The 25,949-nt window shown below is 41.8% G+C and overlaps 1 protein-coding gene across 1 annotated transcript in view; it reads left to right on the forward strand.

Annotated features, from left to right (window-relative positions):
- CLSTN2 (calsyntenin 2) overlaps positions 1–25,949 on the forward strand; it is a 503,103-nt gene that overhangs the window by 186,518 nt on the left and 290,636 nt on the right. Inside the window, exon 2 of the mRNA XM_056121392.1 lies at positions 3,078–3,200. Within this exon, the coding sequence (XP_055977367.1) occupies positions 3,078–3,200 (123 nt within the window). The remainder of the gene's footprint in view (positions 1–3,077; positions 3,201–25,949) is intronic.

The following is a 25,949-nucleotide window of genomic DNA, read 5'->3' on the forward strand; positions in this document are numbered from 1 at the left end:
CAGAGGGGCCAGATTGAGGCCCCCAGCAATCCCGAATGGCACCTACCTGACCTGGGGCCAAAGCCTTGGGATGGGTCCCAACCCATATGTCATCAGATCAAGTCTGATAGCTCAAGTCTGGCAGCTCTTGTTTTGCCTTAACTGTAGGAAATAAAGGGGTAAAAAACAAGTATGTACAGATCTACTAAAGAGTATACCTCATGCTGTGTATTTCATTTATATCACAATATAAGTGTGTGTATAGTATGTGTGTGTGTGTGTGTGTGTGTGTGTGTGTGCGCGCGTGTGCGTGTGGGGAGATCAAAAAATATAAAATGGTTTTACATTTTCCCAATTGTTACTTATAAGCCAGGTATCCATCTGGCTTTTAAAAGTCACACCTTGTGACAATGGTTTCTTCATCATTTTCCTAATTAGTGCATCTGCCTCTGTGGCTGCTGAGGAGCTGCTATTGTTTAGTTATGAGGCCTTTTTCGGAGGGGGAGGAGTGGGCAGGGGCATCTACCTGCTGTACTGACAATACAGCCTTTGAAACTGGATCAAGCCATGAGGATCAGCCATAGACATGTTGATTATTCTCGAGCTCCTGCTAACCTGCGCTCTTTCTAAAATCGCTGTTCTGCATTCGGGCTTCCACAAAGGCATGTGTGTGGGGTAGTGGGGGGGGGGGGGGGGTTGGAGGGTGAGGAGGTGGGAGGGGAATATAAGGACAAAACTAGGTTGTCTCTGTTGAGTGGTCATACCCATTCCTTCATAAGATCGCTCTTGAGGCCAGGGCACAGGGATGGTGGAGCAGGACAGGACTCCCATGGCCAGAGCCACAGCAGCTATCCCAACAGGAGACAGTCTCACCAGAACCAAAGCAGGGGCAGCCGTGGGGTCTTCACTAGAGAAGAGTCTCACCTGAGAATATTCCACTGTCTTATTTAATTATTCACCCTTAGTACCTGTTACCTAAAATAGGTAACTTGACTTCATGGACGGGGTTGCAGTGACAAAGAGTGGCATGGGATGGGGTGGGGGGGTTCATAGAACCACAGAAATGTGTCATCTCCTGGAAACAGAGACCAGCAGTAGGAAATCCCATGGTCAACCTCGCTCCTCTTCTGGTACTTCTTAGCTTATAGCAGTACAGCTCCAGCCTTGACATGGATTCCTACCTAATTACACATCTATTCCTGTGACAGATCCCCTTTTGGAGAACATCAGACATGTTGGATAGGACCCACCATAATGACCCATAGTAACTCTATGACAGCTATGAAGGTTCAATCTTTAAATAAAATCACATTCTGAGGAACCAGAGATGAACTCTCCAAATCCCTTTCTCCAGACAACCTGTTCAACTTGTAACACATGTTTCCATGTATTTTAAATTGATAGAGCATTCCTTAGACAACATTTCATTCCAATAATCAGAGGATTGAAGGCAACTTAAGGTGCAAGTTAGACTGTTGATAGATATAATAATTGTATCTCCACATACATGTTGATCTTATGCATGTATTATGTATGTAAAATGAAGTTCAGCACCTATTGCTGGATCAGCTTAGGCAGGGATCAGAAATCCCAGCACACAAAGCTAATCTCCTAGTTTGTTGACTGATAAGGGATTTTCTTGAAAACACCTATTAATAGGGTAGTATTTGTGAGTGAAGGCTTTTGGTCGATAGTTATTTCTATCTGCTCTGGGCAAGCAGAAATAGAAATAATAGGATTGTGGTAAGGTACAAAATTCATGATCATAATACTTAACACTATATTTGAATCTTAGCACTGCCCTTTCCTTTTGTTGGTGTTCCCCAAAAATCTGTTTCCCCCCTCCCATCTGAAAGTTCACTGGTGTCACATACAGGCCATAGGTATGGCTCAGAGCTCAGCACATGCCTAGAATGGACAGAGCTCTGAGTTCCCCTCTGGCATTTTATAATCCTAGTCAGTCCCCCCCCTTCTGCCCCCAAACACCAAACTCTAACTCTGAACCATCAGGACCACTCTTCTGGGCCAAACATCCCCAAGAATGACTGTGAGGGATCCCCAGCACCTTGGGAATGGGCCTGATAGAAGCATACTTAAAGTAGACTATAGACCAAACATGATGGCCGCTTACTACCTGTATTGCAAACCATAACAAGCCAAATGAGAGAGAGAGTAAAGGGGAATGTGCCTGCCACAGAGGCAGTGGGGGGTGGAGAGTGGCGGGAGGGATACTGGGAACATTGGTGGTGGAGAATGGGCACTGGTGGAAGGATGGGTACTCGATCATTGTATGACTGAAATGTAATCATGAAAGTTTGTAAGTCTGTAATGCAAGATACAGTTACCCTTTGCAGCTAACTGTATCTCATGGTGATTCATTAGCACTGCAATAGCACTATCTCTCCTTTGTTCATTGATTTGCTTGAGTGGGCACCAGTAACGTCTCCATTGTGAGGCTTGTTGTTACTGTTTTTGGCATATAAAATATATCACAGGTAGCTTGCCAGGCTTTTGCCGTGCAGGCTGGATACTCTCGGTAGCTTGCCGGGCTCTCCGAGAGGGCTGGAGGAATCGAACTCGGGTCAGCCTGGGTTGGCCATGTGCAAGGCAAACGCCCTACCCGCTGTGCTATTGCTCCAGCCCTGGTGATATATATATATATATATATATATATATATATATATATATATATATGTGATAGCACAGCGGGTAGGGCGTTTGCCTTGCATGCAGCCAACATGGCCGACCCAAGTTCGATTCCTCCGCCCCTCTCGGAGAGCCCGGCAAGCTACCGAGAGTATCTCGCCCGCACAGCAGAGCCTGGCAAGCTACCCGTGACGTATTCAATATGCCAAACACAGTAACAACTGTCACAATGTTACTGGGCCCGCTCGAGCAAATTGATGAACAATGGGAGGATAGTGATATATATATATACATATATATCAAATGGAATCAGCATATTCTGCAGCTTTCATGTTAAATGTGGTTGGGCAAATCTGGAGTAATAATATAATCTCTATGAATTAGTGATCCAAGTGACAGTCTGAAAAGTCACTTTTTAAAATTTTTTTTTTATTTTCCTTATCCTTCTCTAGTAAACAAGCACAAGCCCTGGATCGAGACTTCGTATCATGGAGTCATTACAGAAAACAATGACACAGTCATCCTGGACCCACCTCTGGTAGCCCTGGATAAAGATGCACCCGTTCCCTTTGCAGGTAAGCTGAGCGCTCCACGTGGCTGGGTTGGGCTGAGCTCATATTGGAGGTCTGTTGGGAAACCTTTGCAAACCCAGCGTCAGGCGTGGGTGCTGACACTCCTCTCTGTAGCTCATGAACCATTAGCCTGTGATTTCAAAGCTGCATACTGCTTCTGATTTCCTGGTGTGGATTCAGAGTGTCTCCAGGGTGTTTTCCTCTGGGTCTGTCTCTAATGCAAGATGTGTGCTTCTTATTCTTGTGAAAGATGTTCTTCTGTCAACATGATCCCTGCTGCTGGTAATGTTCCCTGGGGATTCATCCCTCTGGAGACATGACTAAGACACAAGAAAGTGTCACCTACTGTCCCCAATAGCTAACATCGAGGACAGGTGAAGACAGATGAATTGATAAGTTGATGAAAAAAAAGGAAAAGAAAGGACAAGGAAGTATTTACTATGGGTAGACTAAGGGTTTTGTTCTTGAAAGTCAGAAGGAACAGCTAATGTAAGAGGAATCCCAAGGTGGTGTCATGTTGCTCTCTGAAGCTTGTGCCTGAGGACCTGGTCATTGTCATCCATGTTGCCACCACTTACTTCCTCCTCTGTCCTCTCGTGGGGCCACAGAGGCAGGGGTAGCATGTGAAGAATAGGTTTGTGTTTTCATCAAAGGGAAGGGGAGGAGTCATGGCAGAGGGGAGAGGGGATTGGACAAAGGATTTCTGAAGGCGACTGCATCATGAGCAATATCGTTAACATTTCATAACTGTCAGGAGAAAGACGGGAAATTTAATGAAGGTTTTCAAGATTTCTAGAAGATTGCTTTATGATAGATGGGTGCCAGACTGAGGCTTTCCTCATGATGAAGTCTATTTTTTCTGACAGTTTGTCAGCTACATTATGAGCTACTTGGGCAGAAAAATTGGCTCTTTTCCACTTATAAGAGATAAGCCCTGTGAAGGCCCTTTTTTCATTACAGAACATTAAAAAGTAGGGAGTGAGGGGGTGAGTTGAATGGGGGAAATTCAGTGTTATGTAACACAGACCCGTAAGCTTTCTTGCAGTCCATGAGGGACTTACTCTTGATTCTCAGAAGAAGGTTTTCTCTTTATTTTATATTGAACTACAGCCACCCAGGAAGCCAGACCCGACTTCTGTTGTGCTTAGGTCATTTCCTGACATCTTAAGCCATCCAGAGAGTTCCAGATCAGCCAGTACCACTTGGATGTCAGCTTCCTTCCTTCTCCACAAAAGATAAGGCATGTTCCCCCAAGCCTTCTTGGCCAGTCTGGGAATACTCCAAATTAGCCCCTTTCTGGACATAGTTTGTATGGAGTAAATCAACCCATAGTTTTTAACATAAAGGTGGGAATGAAGTTTTTAAAAAAGCAAGCACTAGCAAGAATATTTGTATCATGGAAAAGTTGCACGTGTCATGTTCTGTGTGCTTTACTTAAAAGAGACAACATTTAGAAATGGGGAGATTGCCCATCGCCCTGGCAAGGTCCTGGTGCGTGTGTGGTTGATCAGTTCTGCTGGCTGGGTCCAGCTGCTCCACTCCTTTTGACTTTTAAAATTTTACTTACTTATTTATTTTCAATTAGCTATTTCTTTTTAAAATATTATTTTTTTAAATTTTATTGAATCACTGTAAGAGAGACCCTTACAAAGCTGTTCTTGATTGGGTTTCAGACCATACAATGTTCCAACACCCATCCCTCCACCAGTGTAATTTCCCAGAACCAATCCACTCTTTTTGAGTGAGAACCTGCATCCCACTGTCCTCTCCCCACCCTCTTGCTGCCTGAGCACAGAGGTCCTTACTCCCCAAAAGGTCCTTTGCTGTTTTCTGTGAGTGGGCGACCCCTTTTCAAATGAGAACAGAGAAAAGCAATGACTTATTAAATGGGCCGTTAAGTGGATTCCATGCCATTCAGTCATTTCAGTGTAGTGCGATTAATGCTTTACAAGATAAGGGATGTGTCTGATTATTCATCGTAGCTGCCCTTCATGATGCTCTGTTGTCATCTGACAGTAAATGAGGAAACTGAGGTTATTGAATAAGCCATTATATCCTATAGTTATGAGCCCTGTAATCTACCGACCACCTACCGACCAACACATAGAAATGAAACAGCATTTCCGGTAAATGTGATATCCGTACGCTTTATTTTCCAAGACATGACTTAACTTTGGCAGTTGTAAGGCGGAAGGACAATTCATCATCACACCTGAAGATTCTCCTGGGGGATTCCTTTCTATCAAACATGTGTTGAATATTCTTAACCACAATTTGTATTCTGATCATTAAAGGTGCTTGCGGATTTCCAGGCACATCTTGAAATTAAGGTTTGCTTTGAAGGCAAGTCCTGAGTGGTGATTTCAACAAAAGACAATGTTCGTGCTTCCCCTAGTATTGGCAGTTGTGCTAACACACACACACACACACACACACACACACACACACACACGCACACACGCACACACGCACACACGCACCCTCCTTAATGCATCAAAATATAATCTTCCAGGCTTTTAGGAGTAAAAAATAAAGGTTCTCTTTAGAATGGTCAAAGCTATTTTTCTCGATGTTATTTACGATCTCCTCTCAGACAGGACGCTGCCACTTGCCATCCATCCATGCTGCAGGCATTTATTCTAAAACATTTATCTTAAAAAGAAAATACTGAAGATTTATTTCCGATCTCTATCATTCTCATAAAATTGGAAATTTCATATCTGCTGGCTCCATCCCTTCTTGAAGTCAACTGAAGCTTTTAGTCCCCCTTATCAACTGCTCTTGTGGCGTGTCTGTTTCCAGGAGAAGTTTTTTTCCAGCTGCCTTTACCTCCAGCCCAGCCTGGGAGGTGAGCTGTCATCTCTTGGGAACTGTCCCATCATATCTTCTTTGCTCTATCTGGTTTTTCCTCAGGGTCCTCCTTCCCCCACTTAAGGCATTTTATTTAAGAAAAGTTTCCTGTGTAAAATATTATCCACTAACTAAAAAATCATGATTGCATTTTGCTTAGTAATGCAAGATTCAGGCGCATAAAATCACTTTTCGAGTACCTCTGATTGTGGCAAGGATCATCATTCAAATATGATGATAATCAATCAATTATGACAATAAACAATCAAGTTATTACAGAAAATGAGACAAATAGGGCAAAACACTTGCAAGGAAATATGGAGAATGTCTGTTCTTGTCCCCAGAGCTTCTGTTAGCATAATCTTAAGCTTATTTTCCTCCTGTTGTCTATCTAGTTTCCCTCCAAATTATATCCCATCTCATTTTCTGCACTAAAATAAGGAAAGATGTTTTATTAACTATTCTTCTAACGCTGATTAAGTGGCTTTCTGATTTTCTTTTTTTTTTTATTGAATCACTGAGATACAGCTACAAAACTTTCATGTTTGAGTTTCAATCATACAATGATCAAACACCCATTCCTCCACCAGTGCACATTTTCCACCACCAATGTCCCCAGTATCCCCCCTCATCCCACCCCTCCCCCTGCCTCTATGGCAGACAGCCTCCCCCATACTCTCTTTTGTATTGCTTGTTATGCATAGTATAAGATGTTGCGTGGCCACGTGCTCCCGGAATTCTAAAATTTTAGATAATTCGAGTCTGGAGAGATCTCTGCAGTGAGCTTCTTGGTTCTGAGATTCTTTTGTGTTTCCCTGGATCCTGGCAGGTAAGGAGCTTAAATAGCAGCCGGAGGCAGTTTGTGGAGTGACCTCCAGGTCTCTTAGGGAAGAGGAGATAAGAAGGACAGACTCATCCTCTACCCCTTGAGGCCTGGAATTTGCCATCACTGAACCCATGTGTACCTGCACTTTTCATTGGATTCTGAAAGTTGGTGGGGTTCTTAGGAAGCAGGTGGAGGGATGACACCTGCCCCCGTCTGAGGCACCCCTGTGAAATCGGCCTGGCTTAAAGTCCGAAGGCATCTCTGCAGTGAGCTGCTTGGGTCCGAGATTCTTTTGTGTGTCTCTGGATCATGGCAGTTAAGAAGCTTAACTAGTCGGCTCTCTGATTTTCTACTTAATTAATCTTTTCTATTCCTACCTCTTCTTTTTGCTAGCTTTATTGAGATACAGCTGACATATGACATGGTATAAGTTGACAGTGCATAATGTGTTGATCTGATAATTTATATATTGTGAAACAGTTATCACACCACCTTTACTGACATTTTCATCAGTTCACAGAATTACCATATTTTTTTTTGTAGCGAGAACTTCCAAAATTAGCTTTTGGCAGCTTTCAAGCATATAATATTGATCAATAATCATAATCATTATACTGTGCTTTATTACCCCAAATTATATTTATCTTAGAAATGCAAGTTTGTTTCCTTTGAGTGCCGTATCCCCGTTTTCCTCACCCCTTAGCCCCAGTAACCATCATCCTCCTATCTATGAGTTCAGCATGTTTATATTCCACATATAAGCATTATTATGTCGCATTTACCTTTGAATTAACATAGAATAATTAAGATTCATTTAATGCTGTTAAAAGGTGAGCACTCCTTTCTTGATATATGTGTGTACATACATATATATTCTCTATCCATTTATCCACTGACATATATTTGGTTTATTTCCATATAGGTTCATGTATATTGTACATATGCATATATCTGCGTATATATTATATATTCTCTATTATTTATTCATTGACAGATACTTAGACTGTTTCCACATACATGAATATGTATACACACATATATATGAACACATGTACATGTATATTATATATATTATGTGTTATATGGGCTGGAGCGATAGCACAGCGGTAGGGCGTTTGCCTTGCATGCAGCCAACATGGCCGACCCGAGTTCGAGCCTGGCAAGCTACCCATGGTGTATTCGATATGTCAAACACAGTAACAACAAAGTCTCCAATGGAGGTGTTACTGGAGGCGTTACTGGGCCTGCTCGAGCAAATCAATGAACAACAGGAGGACAGTGACAGTGACTATGTGTTATATATCATATATATGTTCATTTATCTATTCAGACATTAAGTTTGTTTCCATATCTTGGCCATTGTGAATAATGTTACAATGAAAAACGTGGTAAAAAATCTCTTTGAGGTGCTCATTTCATTTCCTTTCAACATTTACTCAGAAATATAATGTTAGATCATATGACAAAATATCATATAGACCTCTGTCCTGTTTCCCATGGTGGTTATACCAATTTATGTTCCACAGCAGTGTACAAGGATTCTCTTTGCTACAAGCCTTCTCATTCGAGAACACTCATTGTTATATCTCATCTGTTTGTTAATGACCATTCGCAAGGGGAGGTTACTATGGCTACTTCTGTGCTACTTTTTTAAGGTGAAGCAAAATAGTTTCATTGAACGATATTTACATAGAAACATGTGAGGGAGGGGAGAGAGAGAGAGAGAGAGAGAGAGAGAGAGAGAGAGAGAGAGAGAGAGAGAGAGAGAGAGAGAATGAGAGCTTCTCCAGAGTGGGAAAATACCTACTTCTGTTCTGTTATAAGGTATCACTGTCACTATCACTGTCCTCCCGTTGTTCATCAATTTGCTCAAGCGGGCCCAGTAACATCTCCATCATAAGACTTCTTGTTACTGTGTTTGGCATATCAAATAAGTCACATTATAAGGTATATCCTCATTTTTTGATCCTGTTATTTGGATGGATTTCCGGAATTGGAATTAAGTGAATGAACATTTAAAGTTTCTGAAACATGTTACAGGGCTTCCCATAAGCATTGTCTGAATTTGTGGTCACGTTCCCACCACATGAATCTCATTTCCTGCTCTCTGCATGGCTCATTGATTGGTGTCATTTAGTGCTGAAATGGTGGAACCATCAATGACAGTAACCTCACTGTCTTCTGTAAAATAATAAAAGCTTTCCAGAGTGGTGGTTTTACTTAAATTTAGCTAATGTCCTATGATACATGTTGCAGTGATTCAAGATATAGTAAAAGTTAATAAATTTGAGTTTCCTTTTGCAGATCTTTCTCTCTGGCACTTTCACAGAGGAGAGAACTAACTCTCAGAGAGGCCAAGGAATTTATTTGCTTGGTATCCCAGAGCCAACCAGTCCTGGGGCTGGCCCTGGAGCTCTTTCCCTTTATGCATTTTTTTTTCCCCTTTATTTTATTTTATTTTTTTTAAAGTTGTAGATTTACAATTTTTTGTGCTTTGGTTTCAATTATACAATGATCAGATACCCATCCCTCCACCAGTGCCCATTCTCCACCACCATGGATAATATCCCTCCCACCCCCATCCCCCCATCCCCCCGTCTCTGTGGCAGGGCAATCCCCTGTGTTCTCTCTCTCCTTTTGGGTGTTGTGGTCTGCAAAAGAGGCATTGAGTGGCAAACATGTTCAGTCCATAGTCTACTTTCGACATGCATCTCCCCTCCTGGGAGGATCCTCCAAACATCCTTTATTTGGTGCTCCCTTCTCTATCTGAATAGCCCTTTCCTCTAGGATACCCGGCTGGCCTCTAAGTTATGGAGTAATCCTCCTGGTGCTGATCTCAGCTATTCTTGGGTATTAATCTCATACTTTGTTACTTTATATCCCCCAGATGAATGCAATCTTTCTATGTCTATCCCTCTCTTTCTGACTCATTTCGCTTAGCATGATACTTTCCATATTGTACCACTTGTATGTAAATTTCATGACTTCATCTTTTCTAAGAGCTACATAGTACTCCATTGTGTAGATGTACCAAAGTTTCTTTAACCAGTCATCTGTTCTTGGGCATTCAGGTTTCTTCCAGTTTCTGGCTATTGTAAAGAGGGCTGCAATGAACAAACAAGTGCAGATGTCACTTCGACTATACATTTTTGCCTCTCTGGGATATATTCCCAGGAGTGGTATTGCTGGGTCAAATGGGAGCTCAATTTCTAATTTTTTGAGAATCGTCCATACTGTTTTCCAGAAGGGCTGAACCAGTGGACATTCCCACCAACAGTGAAGGAGTGTCCCTTTCTCGCCACATCCACGCCAGCATCGGTTGCTTTTGTTCTTTTGAATTTGGGCCAGTCTCTGAGGTGTGAGATGGTATCTCATTGTGGTTTTGATCTGCATCTCCCTGATGATTAATGATGTAGAGCATTTTCTCATGTGCTTTTTTGCCATTCGGATTTCTTCTTTGAGAAAGTTTCTGTTCATTTCATTGCCCCATTTTTGGATGGGGTTGGATGTTTTCTTCTTGTGGAGTTTAACCAGTATTTTGTATATCCTGGATATCAACCCCTTGTCAGATGTGTATTCGGTGAATATCCTTTCCCATTCTGTAGACTGTCTTTGTATTTTGGTCACTGTTTCTTTGGAGGTGCAGAAGCTTCTTAGTTTAAGATAGTCCCATTTATCTATCTCTGTTTTCACTTGCTCGGCCAGTGGCGTGGCATCTTTGAAGATACCATTAGCTTCAATGTCATGGAGGATTTTGCCAACTTTATCTTCAATGTACCTTATGGTTTCTGGTCTGATGTTGAGGTCTTTAATCCATTTTGATCTTACTTTTGTACATGGTGTTAGGCAGAGTTCTGAGCCTATTTTTTTGCATGTAGCCGTCCAGTGATGCCAACACAATTTATTAAAGAGGCTTTCCTTACTCCACTTCACATTACTTGCACCTTTATCAAAGATTAGATGAGCATATGATTGAGGAGAGATGTCAGTGTATTCAACCCTGTTCCATTGGTCTGCAGTTCTGCCTTTGTTCCAGTACCATGCTGTTTTAATTATTACTGCTTTGTAGTACAGTTTGAAGTTCGGGAGGTTGATTCCTCCCATTTTCTTTTTCCCAAGAATTGCTTTAGCTATTCGTGGGGGCTTATTGTTCCATATAAATTTCAAGAGTGTTTGCTCCATTTCTTTGAAGAATGTCATGGGTATCCTTATAGGGATTGCATTGAATTTATACAATGCTTTCGGTAGTATTGCCATTTTGACAATGTTAAGCCTCCCGACCCATGAGCAGGGGATATCTTTCCATTTCCTCATGTCCTCTTTTATTTCCTGAAGTAGCGTTTTGTAGTTTTCTTTGTACAGGTCCTTTACTTCCTTAGTTAAGCTGATTCCTAGGTACTTGATTTTCTGGGGCACAATTGTGAATGGGATTGTTTTTTTCATGTTGCTTTCTTCTCTCTCACTGTTTGCGTATACTCTACTTAGAGAACCCAATAACTTCCACCAAAAAACTCTTAGAAACAATAGACTCGTATAGTAAAGTTGCAGGTTATAAAATCAATACCCAAAAGTCCATGGCTTTCCTTTATGCATTTTTGAATCCCTCTCCACATGAGGAGCACAGGACTTCGCTCAAGTCTATTAGAACCGATTCTAATCCTAGAGTCAGAGCCTGGTAGGACTGACCTTTGTGGAAAATTAGGCACAGAAAAATCCTTGAGCGATCATGAAAAACCTGTCCACTATGTGCAACACACATGTACACATGCACAGTAATGAAGTGAAGGCAAGCTGGACATCATGTGAACTTATTCATTTCTGTATGGGCCTCACTGAGACCGGTTAGGAAACTGTAAAAACTTTTAAGGGAATTGGATGGCCTTTCAAAGATAAGAGAAGTGTTCATTTGTTTACTCCAGGGGTGCCTGGCTTGCTTTTTGTGAGGACACAGCTGCAGAGAATGCTTGGGCATAATTGGCATCTTCTCAGGTTGGGAAGCTCCCTGAAATCTGCCTTGAAAATTGCCGAGGACATGGGCTGGTGTGATGAGATGGCTGTGGCAGAAGATGCCCTTTCTCCCCAGTTAACTCTGCTTGTCCACCTTGTTCTCTGCAATGTCTGGCCATCTGTCTGGTCTCCTGCTTGTCTTAGAATGTGCATACTTCAGGGCCCTGAGAAGCCTGATGGCAGAGATCTTCCCTCAGGACTTGGTGTCACTCTGCTTAAGGGCAAGAGGGGGATGTTTTCCCTGAAACCTGTCACAGGCCTCTACCAGATATACCTGGTCTCACCTCCCAGATCTGCTAGGGAAGGTGTTGTTGGCCTCTCTGGGAGCTTTTTTCTTACATATAAAACAGAGCTGATCACAGTGCATTCCCCAGGGCGGGGGGAGGAAGGCTAAATTGGGGTTACACTGTGGCTTAAGGCATGGTGAGTTCTGGAGAAGGTAGTCCATGGAATGTCCATGGAATCAGAGTTGTTCTAAGCTAATAATGAGCATAATCAGAGTCAGTCACCTGTGTTTCATTCATTTTCGGTTGATTACAGTGATGTAATTATAAACTGTAACAATGATGTTAAGGGAGTGTGAAGTTGATCTCAAGGCAGGATGCAGCCACCAGCCACACCATCAAGTTCTGTTGTCTGGGCTATTAGGATATGTGGCAGCCTGGGGACATTTAGTTAAATAATGTAAGAAAAGTAGTTTCTAAATTGTGCAGAACTCTGTAAATATTCGTAAGATGGGAATAAATTTCCTAACATTCTACCTATAATTTATCCCTGTGGAGTAATCTATTAGTTGCAAGGTAGGTTTTTAGGATATTGCAAGCATGTTGCCCTTTGGTTTATAAACACACACACACACACATGCAGGCACAATTGCACCAGCTGTTACACTTTAACTTGCTTTCAAGCTTCACACAATGCCTGTGGAATGAGACAGCTCGTATGATTCTACATTGCAGGTGAGAGCAGAAGAGAAATGAAAGCATTGTCTAACTAAAGATGGATCATTGCAAAATTCCATTCTAGACTCCAAGTCTAGGTGTCTTTCTCTTCTTTCCGATGTCTGTGGGCTCAAGAACCTCACTGGCAGTAGATCTGCAATGTGTGGACATTGCCCTACGGGTGGCTGAATCTTGTGCAGGTGTTTCCCCTTTCAGCTCTTTTCCAACCTTCCTAATTATGTCCAGGAGAAGGGCGGCTGCTGGGAGATCCAAGATGTCCCCAACCAAGTTTTAAATACTTGCTCTTTCAACAAAGTGCTTCTCTGGCCCATAGGTGTTCAGTTAGACTTTTCCTAGACTCGGGCTTTATTTTATCAAGGTTTCTTTTTCTAAGGCTTCGTTTGTTTGGGGGCCAGCGGTGCTCAGGGATCATCACTTCTGGAAAACTCGGGGAACCATGTGGGATGCTGGGAATTGAACCTGAGTTGACTGCATGCAAGGCAAGTGCCCTACCCACTGTACTATCACTCTAACCCCCAGTTGAGGTTACTTTTTCTTTTTTTTTTCCTTAAATTTTTATTAGTGAAACACCATGAGGTACAGTTGTAGAATTACAAATTTTTGTGCTTGGGTTTCAATTATACAATGATCGAATACCCATCCCTCCACCAGTGCCCATTCTCCACCGCCACCAGTCCCAGTATCCCTCCCACCCTCCTTCCCCCCATCCCACCCTACCACTATGGCAGGGCAGAGGTTACTTTTTCTTTGAGGCAAGTATTGCTGACTTTTCATTGCCATTTGCTTTTTATTTTTTTAAATAAGTTCATTTGGTCACTGTAATAAAATCCAATTAGAAAAAAAAATCTCACTTATGATAAATGAGAAATGGAAGGGTTTTGTGACTGACCACCATGTGGGGCAGGCAGGACTCTCACATCCAGGCCTCCCACCCTCCCACAGTGGAACGCCCTGTGTCCCCATTCCAGCCCCCATCATCTGCAGTCCTTCCTGCCTGGAGCTTTCTGGGTGCTGGTTCTGGCTGCAGGGGACCCCTTTCTGTAAGCCTCTTCATAATCGTTTTGTCCAGGGGGTCAGTCCTGAGTGCCTGAGACAGGCACACCTTAGTGGCTGCTCTGGTAGGCAGAGCTACTTCATCCCCCTCCCAGGGAGAAAGCTGAGAATAAGCAGAAAGCAGAAAGACAAAGGGCGCCACAATAATCCATGAAATCACATGCGATATTGATTGAAAACATTCAGAAACGCAACCAAATACTAACCCCTTGACTCAAACCTTGCCATGCTTGTTCTGATTCCTGGAGAGATACAAAGTTCTTTGTTTTTGACTCTTGGCATTTTTAGTTTTCACTGACATTTTCAACTTGAGTTAAAATTTATTTAAAACTGTGACTTATGTGTAGGCATAGTTATAGATCATGTAGCCTTATCAGTTTATGGGATCATTTCGCTTATTTGGGAGAGGGCTCATTACTGGTGGAGCTTTGGAGCCATATGGGGTGCCAAGGATTAAACCCAGGTTGGCTGTGTGCAAGGCAAGTGCCCTCCCCACCATACAATCTCTCTGGCTCCCATTTCTCTGCTTTTAAATAATAACTCTATCATGGGAAACATTAAATCCCCTTTCATATGAGTGAGGTTTCCATTTTTATGGTTTGGTTTGTAGAATGATGCCAGTTTTTTTTTTTTAAGAAAAACTACACAAAACCTCAAACCCAAACAGATGTGTTCTTTTTTCAGTAACAGATTGAGATTGTGTTGCCGAATGTTTGTGCTGATATGATATGGGCTTGCCCAATTTCTGAGCAGATGGCAGGTTTCAGATTGGATGGGAACAAGAAGGGAACTCCATCCCCGCACCTGCCAGAAACCTCATCTTCCCATTTTCCTGGCGTCCAACTTCCATGCCCCTCACTCAAAGCGCTGTGATCTTGGGGTGTGACAATGTGCTCAGAACTCTAGAGAAACCCAGGAATACCTCAGCGATAGCAACAAGGAACCAAAACCCAGGACAGACCAGGGTGCTGCTTGTGACCTCTGGGGAGGGTGATGATGAAAAGGGCCCTTTCTGGATGCCACCTGGTGTGCCCTTCCAGGGTTTGAGAGGCCTTCCAGGCAGCCTGGGGAGAAGAAAGACCTTCTGTGTTCATGTTGACCTGCTGACCAATCATGATGGTGGGTGTTCAAGATTTGTGGTGGGACGAGGGCTTTTCTTCAAACAAGACATCAGTGAAGTTTGCCACATCAATTCACACCGTGTTGAGGATAAGTTTTTCCCCAATGTGCCCAGACACGTTGTGCACCGCATCCGGGCAGACGGGCGAAGGATGACGGGTGCTGCAGAAACCACTCCAGGAGACAGCTGATGGCCGGTCACTTTATTGCCACATATACACATATTTCATAGAGGGTCTTGGCTTAAGAGGTGGTCCAATCACATAAAGTTTCGCATTACTGATCTATCACCTTTCCAACTCTGCTTTGCCCTGGACCAATCCCAAATAGGGCTACATGCTGCAGTTAGGAATGACTCGCTAAGTGTAAATGACAATTCTTGGGGAAGTCAGATGAGACTCAAGACTGGATATCTGGTACTTGTAAAATGTGTAGAGACACTCCCTGCTGGGTCACTATGCAGGATAGGTCTTATCTGCTATGTAGGGACAGATCTTATCTGCTCTGGTGCCTGTTGCCAGGCTCCACGACTATCAACTGACTCTTTCATGAAAGATCTCTCCAGAGCATGCCAGGGTGTTTGATAATGGTTTGCTCACAGTTGAATTGCCTTCAGTGCTCTGTACTACCCTGGAACTACTTTATTAACTGAATTTATGTAATCTTCTAAACACTTTGTTGTCATTTCAACCATGTTGGTAACAACTTCACCAGGATGAGATTCCTTTCCCCCAAAGCCCATTGTAGGCTTATCTCTAGGATGCAACTTTTGGATTTCTCGTCTGTCAAGTTTTATCATGAGATTGCAGCAATTCAGTCACCTCTGCAGGTCCCATATCTAGTTCTCTATTCATTTCCACCAGGTTTGGTGTGACTTCCTCCTCTGAAATCTCAAGTCACTCAGTGTCCTCATGTTTGTATGTGAAAGGTGATTCAATACCCATGCATCAGAAGAAAGCCACTTCTGTAGTGGGTTTAGAATGTTAAAATCCATTTCTTTCTAACTCCTGTTAGTTTTAATATTTGACTTCCTCCCGTGAATCGTGAATACCCTTAATGGCATCTAGAAGGATAATTCTTTCTAGAAGATTCTTTTCAAAAAGTCAAGAAGGCCAAGATCCATCAGTGTGCATCTACTACATGGTAACTCTAGACTTACATCTATTTTTTTAAAAAAGGATATAAGTCTTACATCTATTTTTTTAAAAAAAAGATGTAAGACTTGGAAATGTGTTAGCAGGCATGAAAACAATACTCATCTTGTATGTCTCCATCAGAATCCTCGGGTAACCAGGTATATTGTCAATGATATTTGAAAGGAATCATTTTTTTCTGAACAGTGGCCTTAAATATTCATTAAACCATGTTATACACAGATGTGCTGTCATCTAAACTTTGTATTTAAATTTATAGAACATGGACTTAGTAAATTTACCATAATTCTTGAAGGCCCTCTGATATACAAAATGATAAATGAGCCTTGATTTCAACTTGAAGTTGCCAGTTGCATTAACTCCTAACAGAAGGGTCAGCCTGTTCTTTGAAGATTTGAAGTCAGACATTGATTTCACATCTCTAGCTATCAAATTCCTCCCTGGTCTCTTGAAACAAGTGTGTTACTCTGCCAGTGGCTAACAGTCTTCACCCATCCTGGGGGCATGGTAAGGCCCCCAGTCCTGTGAAGTTAGGGCTATTAATACAATCTATTCCCTTAGGCACTCACAATCTTCTCCTTAGGCCATGTTATTGACTTGTTAAAAATATGCTCACCTTCCTCTATTCACCATCTCAAATTTATCCCAGATTTGGCATCTGGCTTGAAACCTAATCCAGACAGTGCTCACCAGATCTGGTTGTAGCTCCTCTTGATCCAGAGATCTATGAGCTAGAAAGATTAGCACTCTTCCCCCACCTACCCTCTTGGTATGCCAACTTCCATAACTTCCCATTCCAGAAGAAGCCATAGCCTCTGGTCTGGCCTCTGCCATGTCCGGTATCCTGCTGGAACAATGTTGCCAGACCCTACCCCACCTCCGTTCTGAGAATGATTCTCTTCTCTCCTCTCCCTGTTATTCACCACTTGCATTTATCTCTGGTGACTCTGGTTGGCTAAGCTGGAACTTTGGTCCCTGGGTCACATGGGTCACTCTTCACTCCACTCATCACCAAATCAGGCATCATGTCTGCCCCTTTTCAGAATTCAAAAAAGTGGATTCAACCAAACTCTAGAACTAGGGCTTTTTATACAATACTTCAGAAGAAACCCAAACCATGTTTGCTTTTTCTCCTGGGAAAACAATTCAGAAGGCATGGAAACACGCCCAGCTCTATGCCTGCCATTATCCAAGACAGGGGATTCCCAATCTATGGCCTTTGTTACAAGAGTGAGACCATGAACACTGGCGCTGCTTTTCTAATGCATCACCGCTGGTGGCCAGACTTGAGGTCACCTGCCTCAGCACCCCTTGACTGACTTGCCATACTGGAGTGATACCTGTTCTAGGCCATCAGTGAACACCCTGGGACATGCTCCTGGAGAGAAAGGATCACACAGGATGCCTGGCATCCTGTGTGTGGACAAGGGGCTACATGGAAGGTAGGAATTGCAGATAAAGCATCTCTGAGGCCTTGGCTAGCTGGTCTTAGGGAGAAGCAAAAGTGCCTGTGGGGAATAGTGTTGGTCTGACAGGAATGTGGCCTCAGATCTTGGATTGTCTGGTATCCTCAGGATTTCCATGCAGTGATCTTCATGGCTGCACACCTGGACCTTCTCTCTCTCCTGAGAAGGCTGTGTGTCGCAAACCAGAAACCAGCACCTGTTCAGAAGGTCTTCTGTTTTGAGGACTCAGAAAGTTCAGAGAAGAATGGGATGGTCAGTTAAAAAACCTTAAAAAGGCCTCTAAAGAAGGCTGTGACTGGTGATCATCACAGCGAGATAGAGTCATATTTGAGAGCCAGCTACAACACTCAGTAATTGGACCACTTAATAGCCACGTTTAGGCAAGTTAATGCCCAGTCAAATCCCTTCTCCCGATGCCATGTCTGAGGGTTACGGCAGTGACCAGATTGAAGCCCATCACAAATATTAATTATGAGCATGGATTTGTAAGGTCAATGGTTTTCTTTTACTGGGGATTGGGGGCCTATGAATGTAAGTTCTGGATATTAGGCACATTGGAGATTCTGACTCGAAAGATGGGCACCTAAATAAGCACTTGTGGTCCCTGCTGCTTGGCAAAGGGTGTAGCATGAAATCACTGAATACCTTGGCATGGGTTCAGAGCCTGATTTTATTATCTTGTAGCTGCCTGTAATCACAGACGAGGCATCACAGGCCAGCTGTCCCCCATGAACCTTGACAGTCTCTATAAACTAATTACTTTTTTATGAGCCTTCCTTTCAGAGATTTGGAAAGAGGGCCTAATAAGCCAAGTTCAATATGATCTACAAACTCTACAGATTATTAGTATTTATATAACATCCAGCTGCATGCCACCGTAAATGGCATCCCTGGCCACGAATAGTGATTGCAGATTTCTTTGAATTCTTCCTATATTTTGTGGAGTGGAAGGGGGACTGTCAGGGAAACTGGAGTTCTCGCTGCACATTAATGATAGTAACAGCTACATTTGACAGACAAGGAAGACACATTTGGAAAAGAAGGAGTAGCTCACTTAGGATGGGCTGGCTAGTGTACCAACAGGGTTCCAGCTCAGCTCTGTCTGGGCATTGATCTCTCTACAATGTTGCCCCCAGCTTAATAGTAATGCCAATGGTCCCAGTCAGGTCTGCGTGGCAGCTACCCAATCTCCATCAACTTCCCTCCCATGGCCCCAGTCTATCTCTGACTCCCCTTCCAGGAACTTGACCTAATCCCTACTATCTTCCATTCCCAGGCCTAGATCCCCATAAACTTCCATCCCAGGGTTCTGAACCCATTGATTACCACCCCCACCCCATCCCCCCAGGTGCTCACAACATTACTCTCTTGAAACACTTATCTCAAGGGTGCCCATAGGAATGTTGTCTACTCTGCTGATGCCTCAGTGCTTTCTGCTGTAGTCAAAGTCTTTGAACTGGATGGGGTTCTCAGGCTTTCTGTGATCAGGGGGCCAGTCACATGCCCCTGCAGTGTTTGACGCTGGATCCTCCACTGGCCTCTGCAGCTGAGTCTGCTATCACTGTTTGCTCACTGAGAGTAGATTTCATTTTGAGTGAATGAATGAACAGCAGATTGGGATTTTCTCATATCTCACCTGCTAGCCTCTACTTTCCTTGCTCTGGGTCTGTTGTTCAAACTCAGCCCAGGATCTGCTTGCCCTTTCAATGCAATCCATCAGTGTCATTATCTCAGGACAGTGTCTTATCCTCAGGCCAGAGGCGACATGTTTATCCTGGGGTCCTGTACATAGTTGACTTTAATTGGTCTCAGTAAATACTTTCTGCCCTAAGTTGAAAAGTCTCAGTGACTTACAACCTATTGCTCGTCATCATGGAGCAGGGGCAGGGAAATTGAAGTCCAGGGTGGTCTCTGTATATGTGCTGCTATCCTTCACCATGAGGGAGCTGTAAGTAATTTCTGTTGATTCTTGGGGCCACTTGAGAACAAAGTTCCCTGACTGATGTGTGTCCCACACCTAAGTGGGCTCAGAGAAATGGGACTGGAGGGGCTGGTGGTTGTTGGGGAACAGTTTTTCCCCAACGTGCCTGGACATGTTGCGCACTGGGTCTGGGCAGACATGAGGTGAAGGATGACAGGTGCACAGAGAACCACCCTCCCTGAGCAGCCTGTAACTGTTTTCTTTATTGCCAAATATATACATATTTTATAGAGGGTCTTGGCTTACAGAAGGGTCCAATCACATCAAGTTTAGCATGATTGGCTTCTTACCTTTCCTCCTCTGCTTTGCCCCAGTCCAATCCTAATCAAGACTAGATGCTGCACGTGGGATGACTAGCCAAGCATACTTGACAGTTTCTGTGTTTTGGGCTCATTTGGGTAGGAGATCAAGTGAGGCTCAAGGTTGGACATCTGATGCTGACACCCTGTCCTTGCCAACTTTGTCCAAATACTTCCTTCTATGGGGCCTTGCTTCAGGACCGCTTTGCAACGTCAGGTCTTATCTGCTCCAGTGCCTCTCTCCATGCTCCAAAGGTGGTGGCTCCAGAGACTCATTGAGCTGAGGGAGCTTTGGTGACCTTTCCTATAGGGCAAGTCGGCTGCTACTCAACACTAGTTCATTTCTTTGAAGGTTGACTTTTCCAATTATTTTTCAGATAAAGAGCAAATTGACCTGCACTTGTGGGTGATTCTATAGAGAAATCTTGCATACTCTGCCTCATTGCCTAGTGTGTTGAAAAACCACAGCACAATATCAACCAGGATGCTGACAGCAAGAGTCACATACAGAACATTCCAGTAAGGCATTTCCCAGTTTTTCTTCTGTCAGCTCATCTGCTCTCCTCATACCTTCTTCTTCCTTAACACATGGCACCCATTTTTCTGCCCCCATTTCCTCATTATTGTCATTTGAAGCTGTATTGTTAAACCAGGCTGAGATCTCCCCAGAGGAATCATATGAAGACAAGTTGTGATGCAGTAAGCAAAGGGTCTTTATTGGCTAACTCAAGCGGGGGCCCTTGTATGGTTCACCGATACAGTGGCAGCCTTCTCGGAATGAGCAGCCTCGAATCTCAAAAGTGAGGGGCTTTTATACAATAACATTATATAAAAGGGACGTTCCACGGACCACCCTTTTGGCCACAGTCTGAGGGACTTTCAACTACTTGTACTTAGCTGATTGATTATAAGTTGGAGTTACATAAGGGTCGCATAAGAGTTACATAAGGGTTATATGGGGTCAGGGGTGCTTCCCTACCTGCATCTGATTGGTAACTCTTAGTTGACCTCACCATGGCTATCTCACTTCAGGGAAAACATGACTCACTTCCAGGTATCTGTGCTCAATTCCAGGAATTCTGGAACTTGAAACCTAGTCCTAGCTTCTCCTGGCTTTTTATGAGTCTATCATGGCGCTGCCTTTGCTTCTCTATCTCTCAACATGATATGGATGAAACCTATTTAGAATTGGTGCTTTTTACCACCTACCACGACTCTCCAACACTCCTCCACATAGTTAGCTGCAGGAATAGAGCATCCTTTTCCTTCCTGAGTAGTATTCTATGATAGATGGTTTGTTTATCCACTCATCCACTGAAGGCTTCTGAAATGCTTCCAGTTTGGGGCAATTATGAATCAGGCTTCCATAAACATCTATATAGAAGCTTGTGTGTGAATGTAAGTCTTCAGTTTTCTGGCATAAAGATCAGGAAGTTGCATTGCTGTGTGATGTGGCGTTTTCATGTTTGGTCTTTTAAGAAACTGCTAAGCTGTTTTTAAGAGTGCCTTTACCCTTTAATTTTCCCATCAGAGTCGGTCACGATCCTCCCGTTGTTCATCGATTTGCTTGAGGAGGCCCAGTAACATCTCCATTGGAGACTTTGTTGTTACTGTGTTTGGCATATCGAATACGCCACGGGTAGCTTGCCAGGCTCTGCCGTGTGGGCGAGATACTCTCGGTAGCTTGCCGGGCTCTCTGAGAGGGACGGAGAGATGAAAGAATAATCTAAGGGGTTTTTTTGCTTTTTGTTTGTTTGGGGGGCATACCTGGCTATGCCCAAGGCTTACATCTGGCTCTGTGCTTGGGGATCATTCCTGGTGGGGCTCAGGGGACTATACAGGATGCCTGAGACCAAACCCCAGTTGGTTGTGTGCATGGCAAGTGCCCAACCCACTGTAAGGGCCCCAAGATCCAGTTTCTTTTCACCGTCACTGGCAGTGATGTTATTGCTATTTTTTAAAACAGTATTTTCAGACAAGTATGTAGCATTGTTTTCTTGAGGTTTTAATTTACCTCCTAGAGGCTAATAATGTTGAATGTATTTTATATACTTATTTGTCATGTGTATTCCAACTTAGAGTAATTTTTTGCATCTTTGTTCATTGAATGGTATTTGTTTTCTTTTGATTTTCTTTGCATTTTGCATATTATTTCTTGTTGGGCATCTGGATCATATAATATGCATATTAAATATTATATATTTCTCCCATTAATCAGCTTGTCCTTTTGTCTTCTTACAGAGTCAGTTCTAAAACAAATGTTTTAAATTTGGATAGGTCTAATTCGCTTTTCCATGGATTGGATTATACTTCATCTTTTCTAACTGCTACATAGTACTCCATTGTGTAGATGTATCAAAGTTTCTTTAACCAGTCATCTGTTCTCAGGCAATCAAGTTTTTTCCACACTCTGGCTATTGTAAACAGTGCTGCAATGAACAAACAAGTGCAGACGTCACTTCGACTATACTTTTTTGCCTCTCTGGGATATATTCCCAGGAGTTCATACCATTTTCTTGATCTTAGAAAATGCATACAAACTTTCGCCAATAAGTATAAAAAAACTATAGAGTTTTGTAGATAATTTTTATGAAGTTCAGGAATTTTTCTTTCTGATTGGATATTGATTTATCAATTTTTTCCTCCCAGTATTTATTGATATGAATATGTGAATTTCCTTTTTAGTTTAGTAATGTGATGATGAATTGATTAGTATATTGAACTAACTTTGTCTCCCTGAAATAAATTTTATGTATTCAGTGTATATATAAGTTGCTGAATTTCATGATATCATATTCATTATTTTTGGGTTCATATTTATATAGGATATTTGTCTGGTGTATTCATTTGCATTGTCATTATATGCCTTTGTATCTGAACAATCTTGGCTTCATAAAGTGAATTGGAAAGTATTGCTTTCTGTTCTGTTTTCTGGAAAAGACTGTAGATTTGGCATTCGTGTTTCCTTAAATATTTGGTAGGTTCCTCCAGTGTATACTCTTTGGGGAGAGTTTTAAATTGAAATTAAGTGTTGTTAATAGTCATAAAACTGTTCAAATTATCTAGTTCATATTGGATACTTAATGATAGGTTGTGTTCGTCAAAGGAATCAGTTCATCTGGTATCAATTGACAATTGTATGCCCACGAAGCTGTTAGTCCTCACTTATTCCCCTTTTGATGTATGCAAGGGTCTGTAATGATAACCACTGGTCCTCTGATTATTTATGCTTTTGCTTTTTCTTTGTCAGACTTCTTAATGGTTTGCCAATTTTATTAATCTCTTCAAAGGACAAGCCTCTTATTTCATTAATTTAATTAAATTGTATTTCTATTTTTTTTTATTCAACTGACTTTTGCTTCAATATTTATTATTTCTTACAGTTTGCTTATTTGGGTTTGTTTTCCTGAAATCTTTTTTGGGAGGCGAGGCTCCCAAGCAGTGCTCCAGGGGTCCCAGGGACCACCCCTCACAATACTCAGCCACATTGTGTGGATTCCCAGTTCAGTGCTGGGACCCAATGCACAATAAGTATAAAATACATATGAAAGAAAACTTGCATGAGTAAGTAAACTAAAGTTCCCATACTGTGAATCAGACAGGAATTAGGATAGTCTTTAGGAATACAAATTCTGGAAATAGAACATTTAGTCCCCATTCCAACTTAAACACCTTCTGGTTGAAGACTTTAGGCACTGATTATTAACCTCTTTATGTCTCTGTTTTCTCAGAAAAAATTAGAATCAAATAAATTGACATGTACATAAAACATTAAAGTAGTGATTAGCTCATAATACTTAATAAGTAGTAGGTATATTTATCATAATTATTTTAATTTTAAATGCTCCAAATCTGGATAATTATTAACTAAACTTTGATGAATAAATGCAATAGAATCTAATATATTCAAGGTAGATTGTTACTGGCACTGTGGCACTGTAGCACTGTCCTCCCGTTGTTCATCTATTTGCTCAAGCGGGCACCAATAACGTCTTACAACAAATTGTGAGACTTGTTGTTACTATTTTTGGCATATTGAATACGTCACGGGTAACTTGCCAGGCTTTGCCGTGCAGGCGAGATACTCTCAGTAGCTTGCTGGGCTCTCCGAGGGGGGCGGAGGAATCGAACCTGGGTCGGCCATGTCGGCCACGTGCAAGGCAAACGCCTTACCCGCTGTGCTATTGCTCCAGCACAGAAAAATATTCACACTAAATTTTTAATATGTAGGATATAAAACTACCTATTATATGCTCTCAAGTGTATATGACAATATATGCATACTAGTAGTGGTTATACAATGTGTAGTCCTCTGAGACTAAGCAGTTTTTTCGGTTTTTTTTTTTTTTTTTTTGCTTTTTGGGTAACATCTGGCGATGCGAAGGGGTTACTCCTGGCTCATGCACTCTGGAATTACTCCTGTTGGTGCTTGCAAACCATATGGGATGCTGGGAATTGAACCCCGGGCTGGCCGCTTGCAAGGCAAATGCCCTACCCGCTGTGCTAGCTCTTCAGTCCAGGACTCAGCAGGTGGTGTTTGAAGGGTTATGTTATGACAAGGATTGAACTCAGGACCTAGCATCTGCAAGACAGGTTGTCTGGCCCCTTAAGCTCCCTACCTAACTCCAACTCTTTAGGCTTCTGAGATGGGATAGTGGATGATTGATCTAATTTTTCTGTTGTTTGTTCTTTTCTCTCTTTTTCAAACCTGGGACTTCACATAGTGTTCTACCACTAAACTATCTTCCTGGTGAAGGGATGGATGTTGGAACATTATGTAACTGAAATCCAATCATGAACAACTTTGTAACTATGTATCTCACAGTGAATTCATAAAAAATATCTAAATAAACTATATCCCTGGGCTGGTTTTCTCTTTTCTAGCATATAATTTTGTAAAGTTCCCTCCATGTACTTCTTTAGCTGTTTCCTACACATTTTGATATGTTGTAATTTTATTTAGTATCATTTATTTTATTTTGATTGAAAGTTCCCTTTTGGTCCATGAGTTATTTAGGAATAGGCGGCTAAATTTAGATGTTTGGAAATATTTTTGTTATTTTTTTCTGTTCTTGATTTCCAGTTTAATTTCACTACGTGAAGCAGAACACTTTTTATGATCTCAATTTTTTTTTTAATTGAGGCTTGTTTTGTGATCCAGGGAATAGTCTGTCTCAGTCCATATTCTATGGGTACTTGGAAAGAAAGTGACTTCCACTGTTGGGTGACCTAATGTGAATCAGGCCCTGTTGATTTATTAATTGTTGTGTTTTCCTTTAAAATTCTTCTGGCTAATATTCTGTCCAGTTCTATCAATTATTGAATAAGGACTGATTATGTTTTTAAATATATTAAAAGTTGTTTATTTTCCCTTTGTCCTATCAACTTTTGCGTCATACGTTTCAACTTTGTTGAAATGCATACATATTTAATATTTATATGTATTCTATAATGATTAAACAATGTTACTCTGTCTTCAATAGTTCTGTTTGCTCTTAAATTTATATTTTATGATAGTAATACAGTCACTTTGCTTTCTTTTGATCAGTGTTTGTCCTAAGATTCTTTTTTTATCCTTGTTCTTTTGATATATATTTAAAGTAAGATTTTTTAGAAAATACATTGGTTTTTTTTTATAAATCTTTTCTCCTGATCTTTGTCTTTTAATTAGTGTATTTAAACCATTTATATTTAGTGCAATGTTTGATATGTTAGAGTTTAATCTGACATTTTATTGCTTTATGTGTATGTGCATGTGCTCTTTCATTTTTCCTTCCTATATTCTTGTCAGTTATTGGAGTGTGTTTATGCAGTTCTATTAATTTATGTATAGTATTTTTGTTGTCTGTTAGTATAGGTATTTTAGTGGCTAGTATACACACAGAATTTCAGGATCTACTGGTGTCAGATCCATTGATGGTCATGTATCCTCTTGTTTTTTGTTAAAATAAATAGTTTCTGTATTTGTGGTATAGTTTTTGCTTCAAGAGTTAAAAATAATTTAGAAAATGCAAGAGAAGATGGAAGGGTGATAT

This window comes from Sorex fumeus, unplaced genomic scaffold (genome assembly GCF_029834395.1).
Source record: "Sorex fumeus unplaced genomic scaffold, SorFum_2.1 ptg000044l, whole genome shotgun sequence".
NCBI classification, from domain to species: Eukaryota; Metazoa; Chordata; class Mammalia; order Eulipotyphla; family Soricidae; genus Sorex; species Sorex fumeus.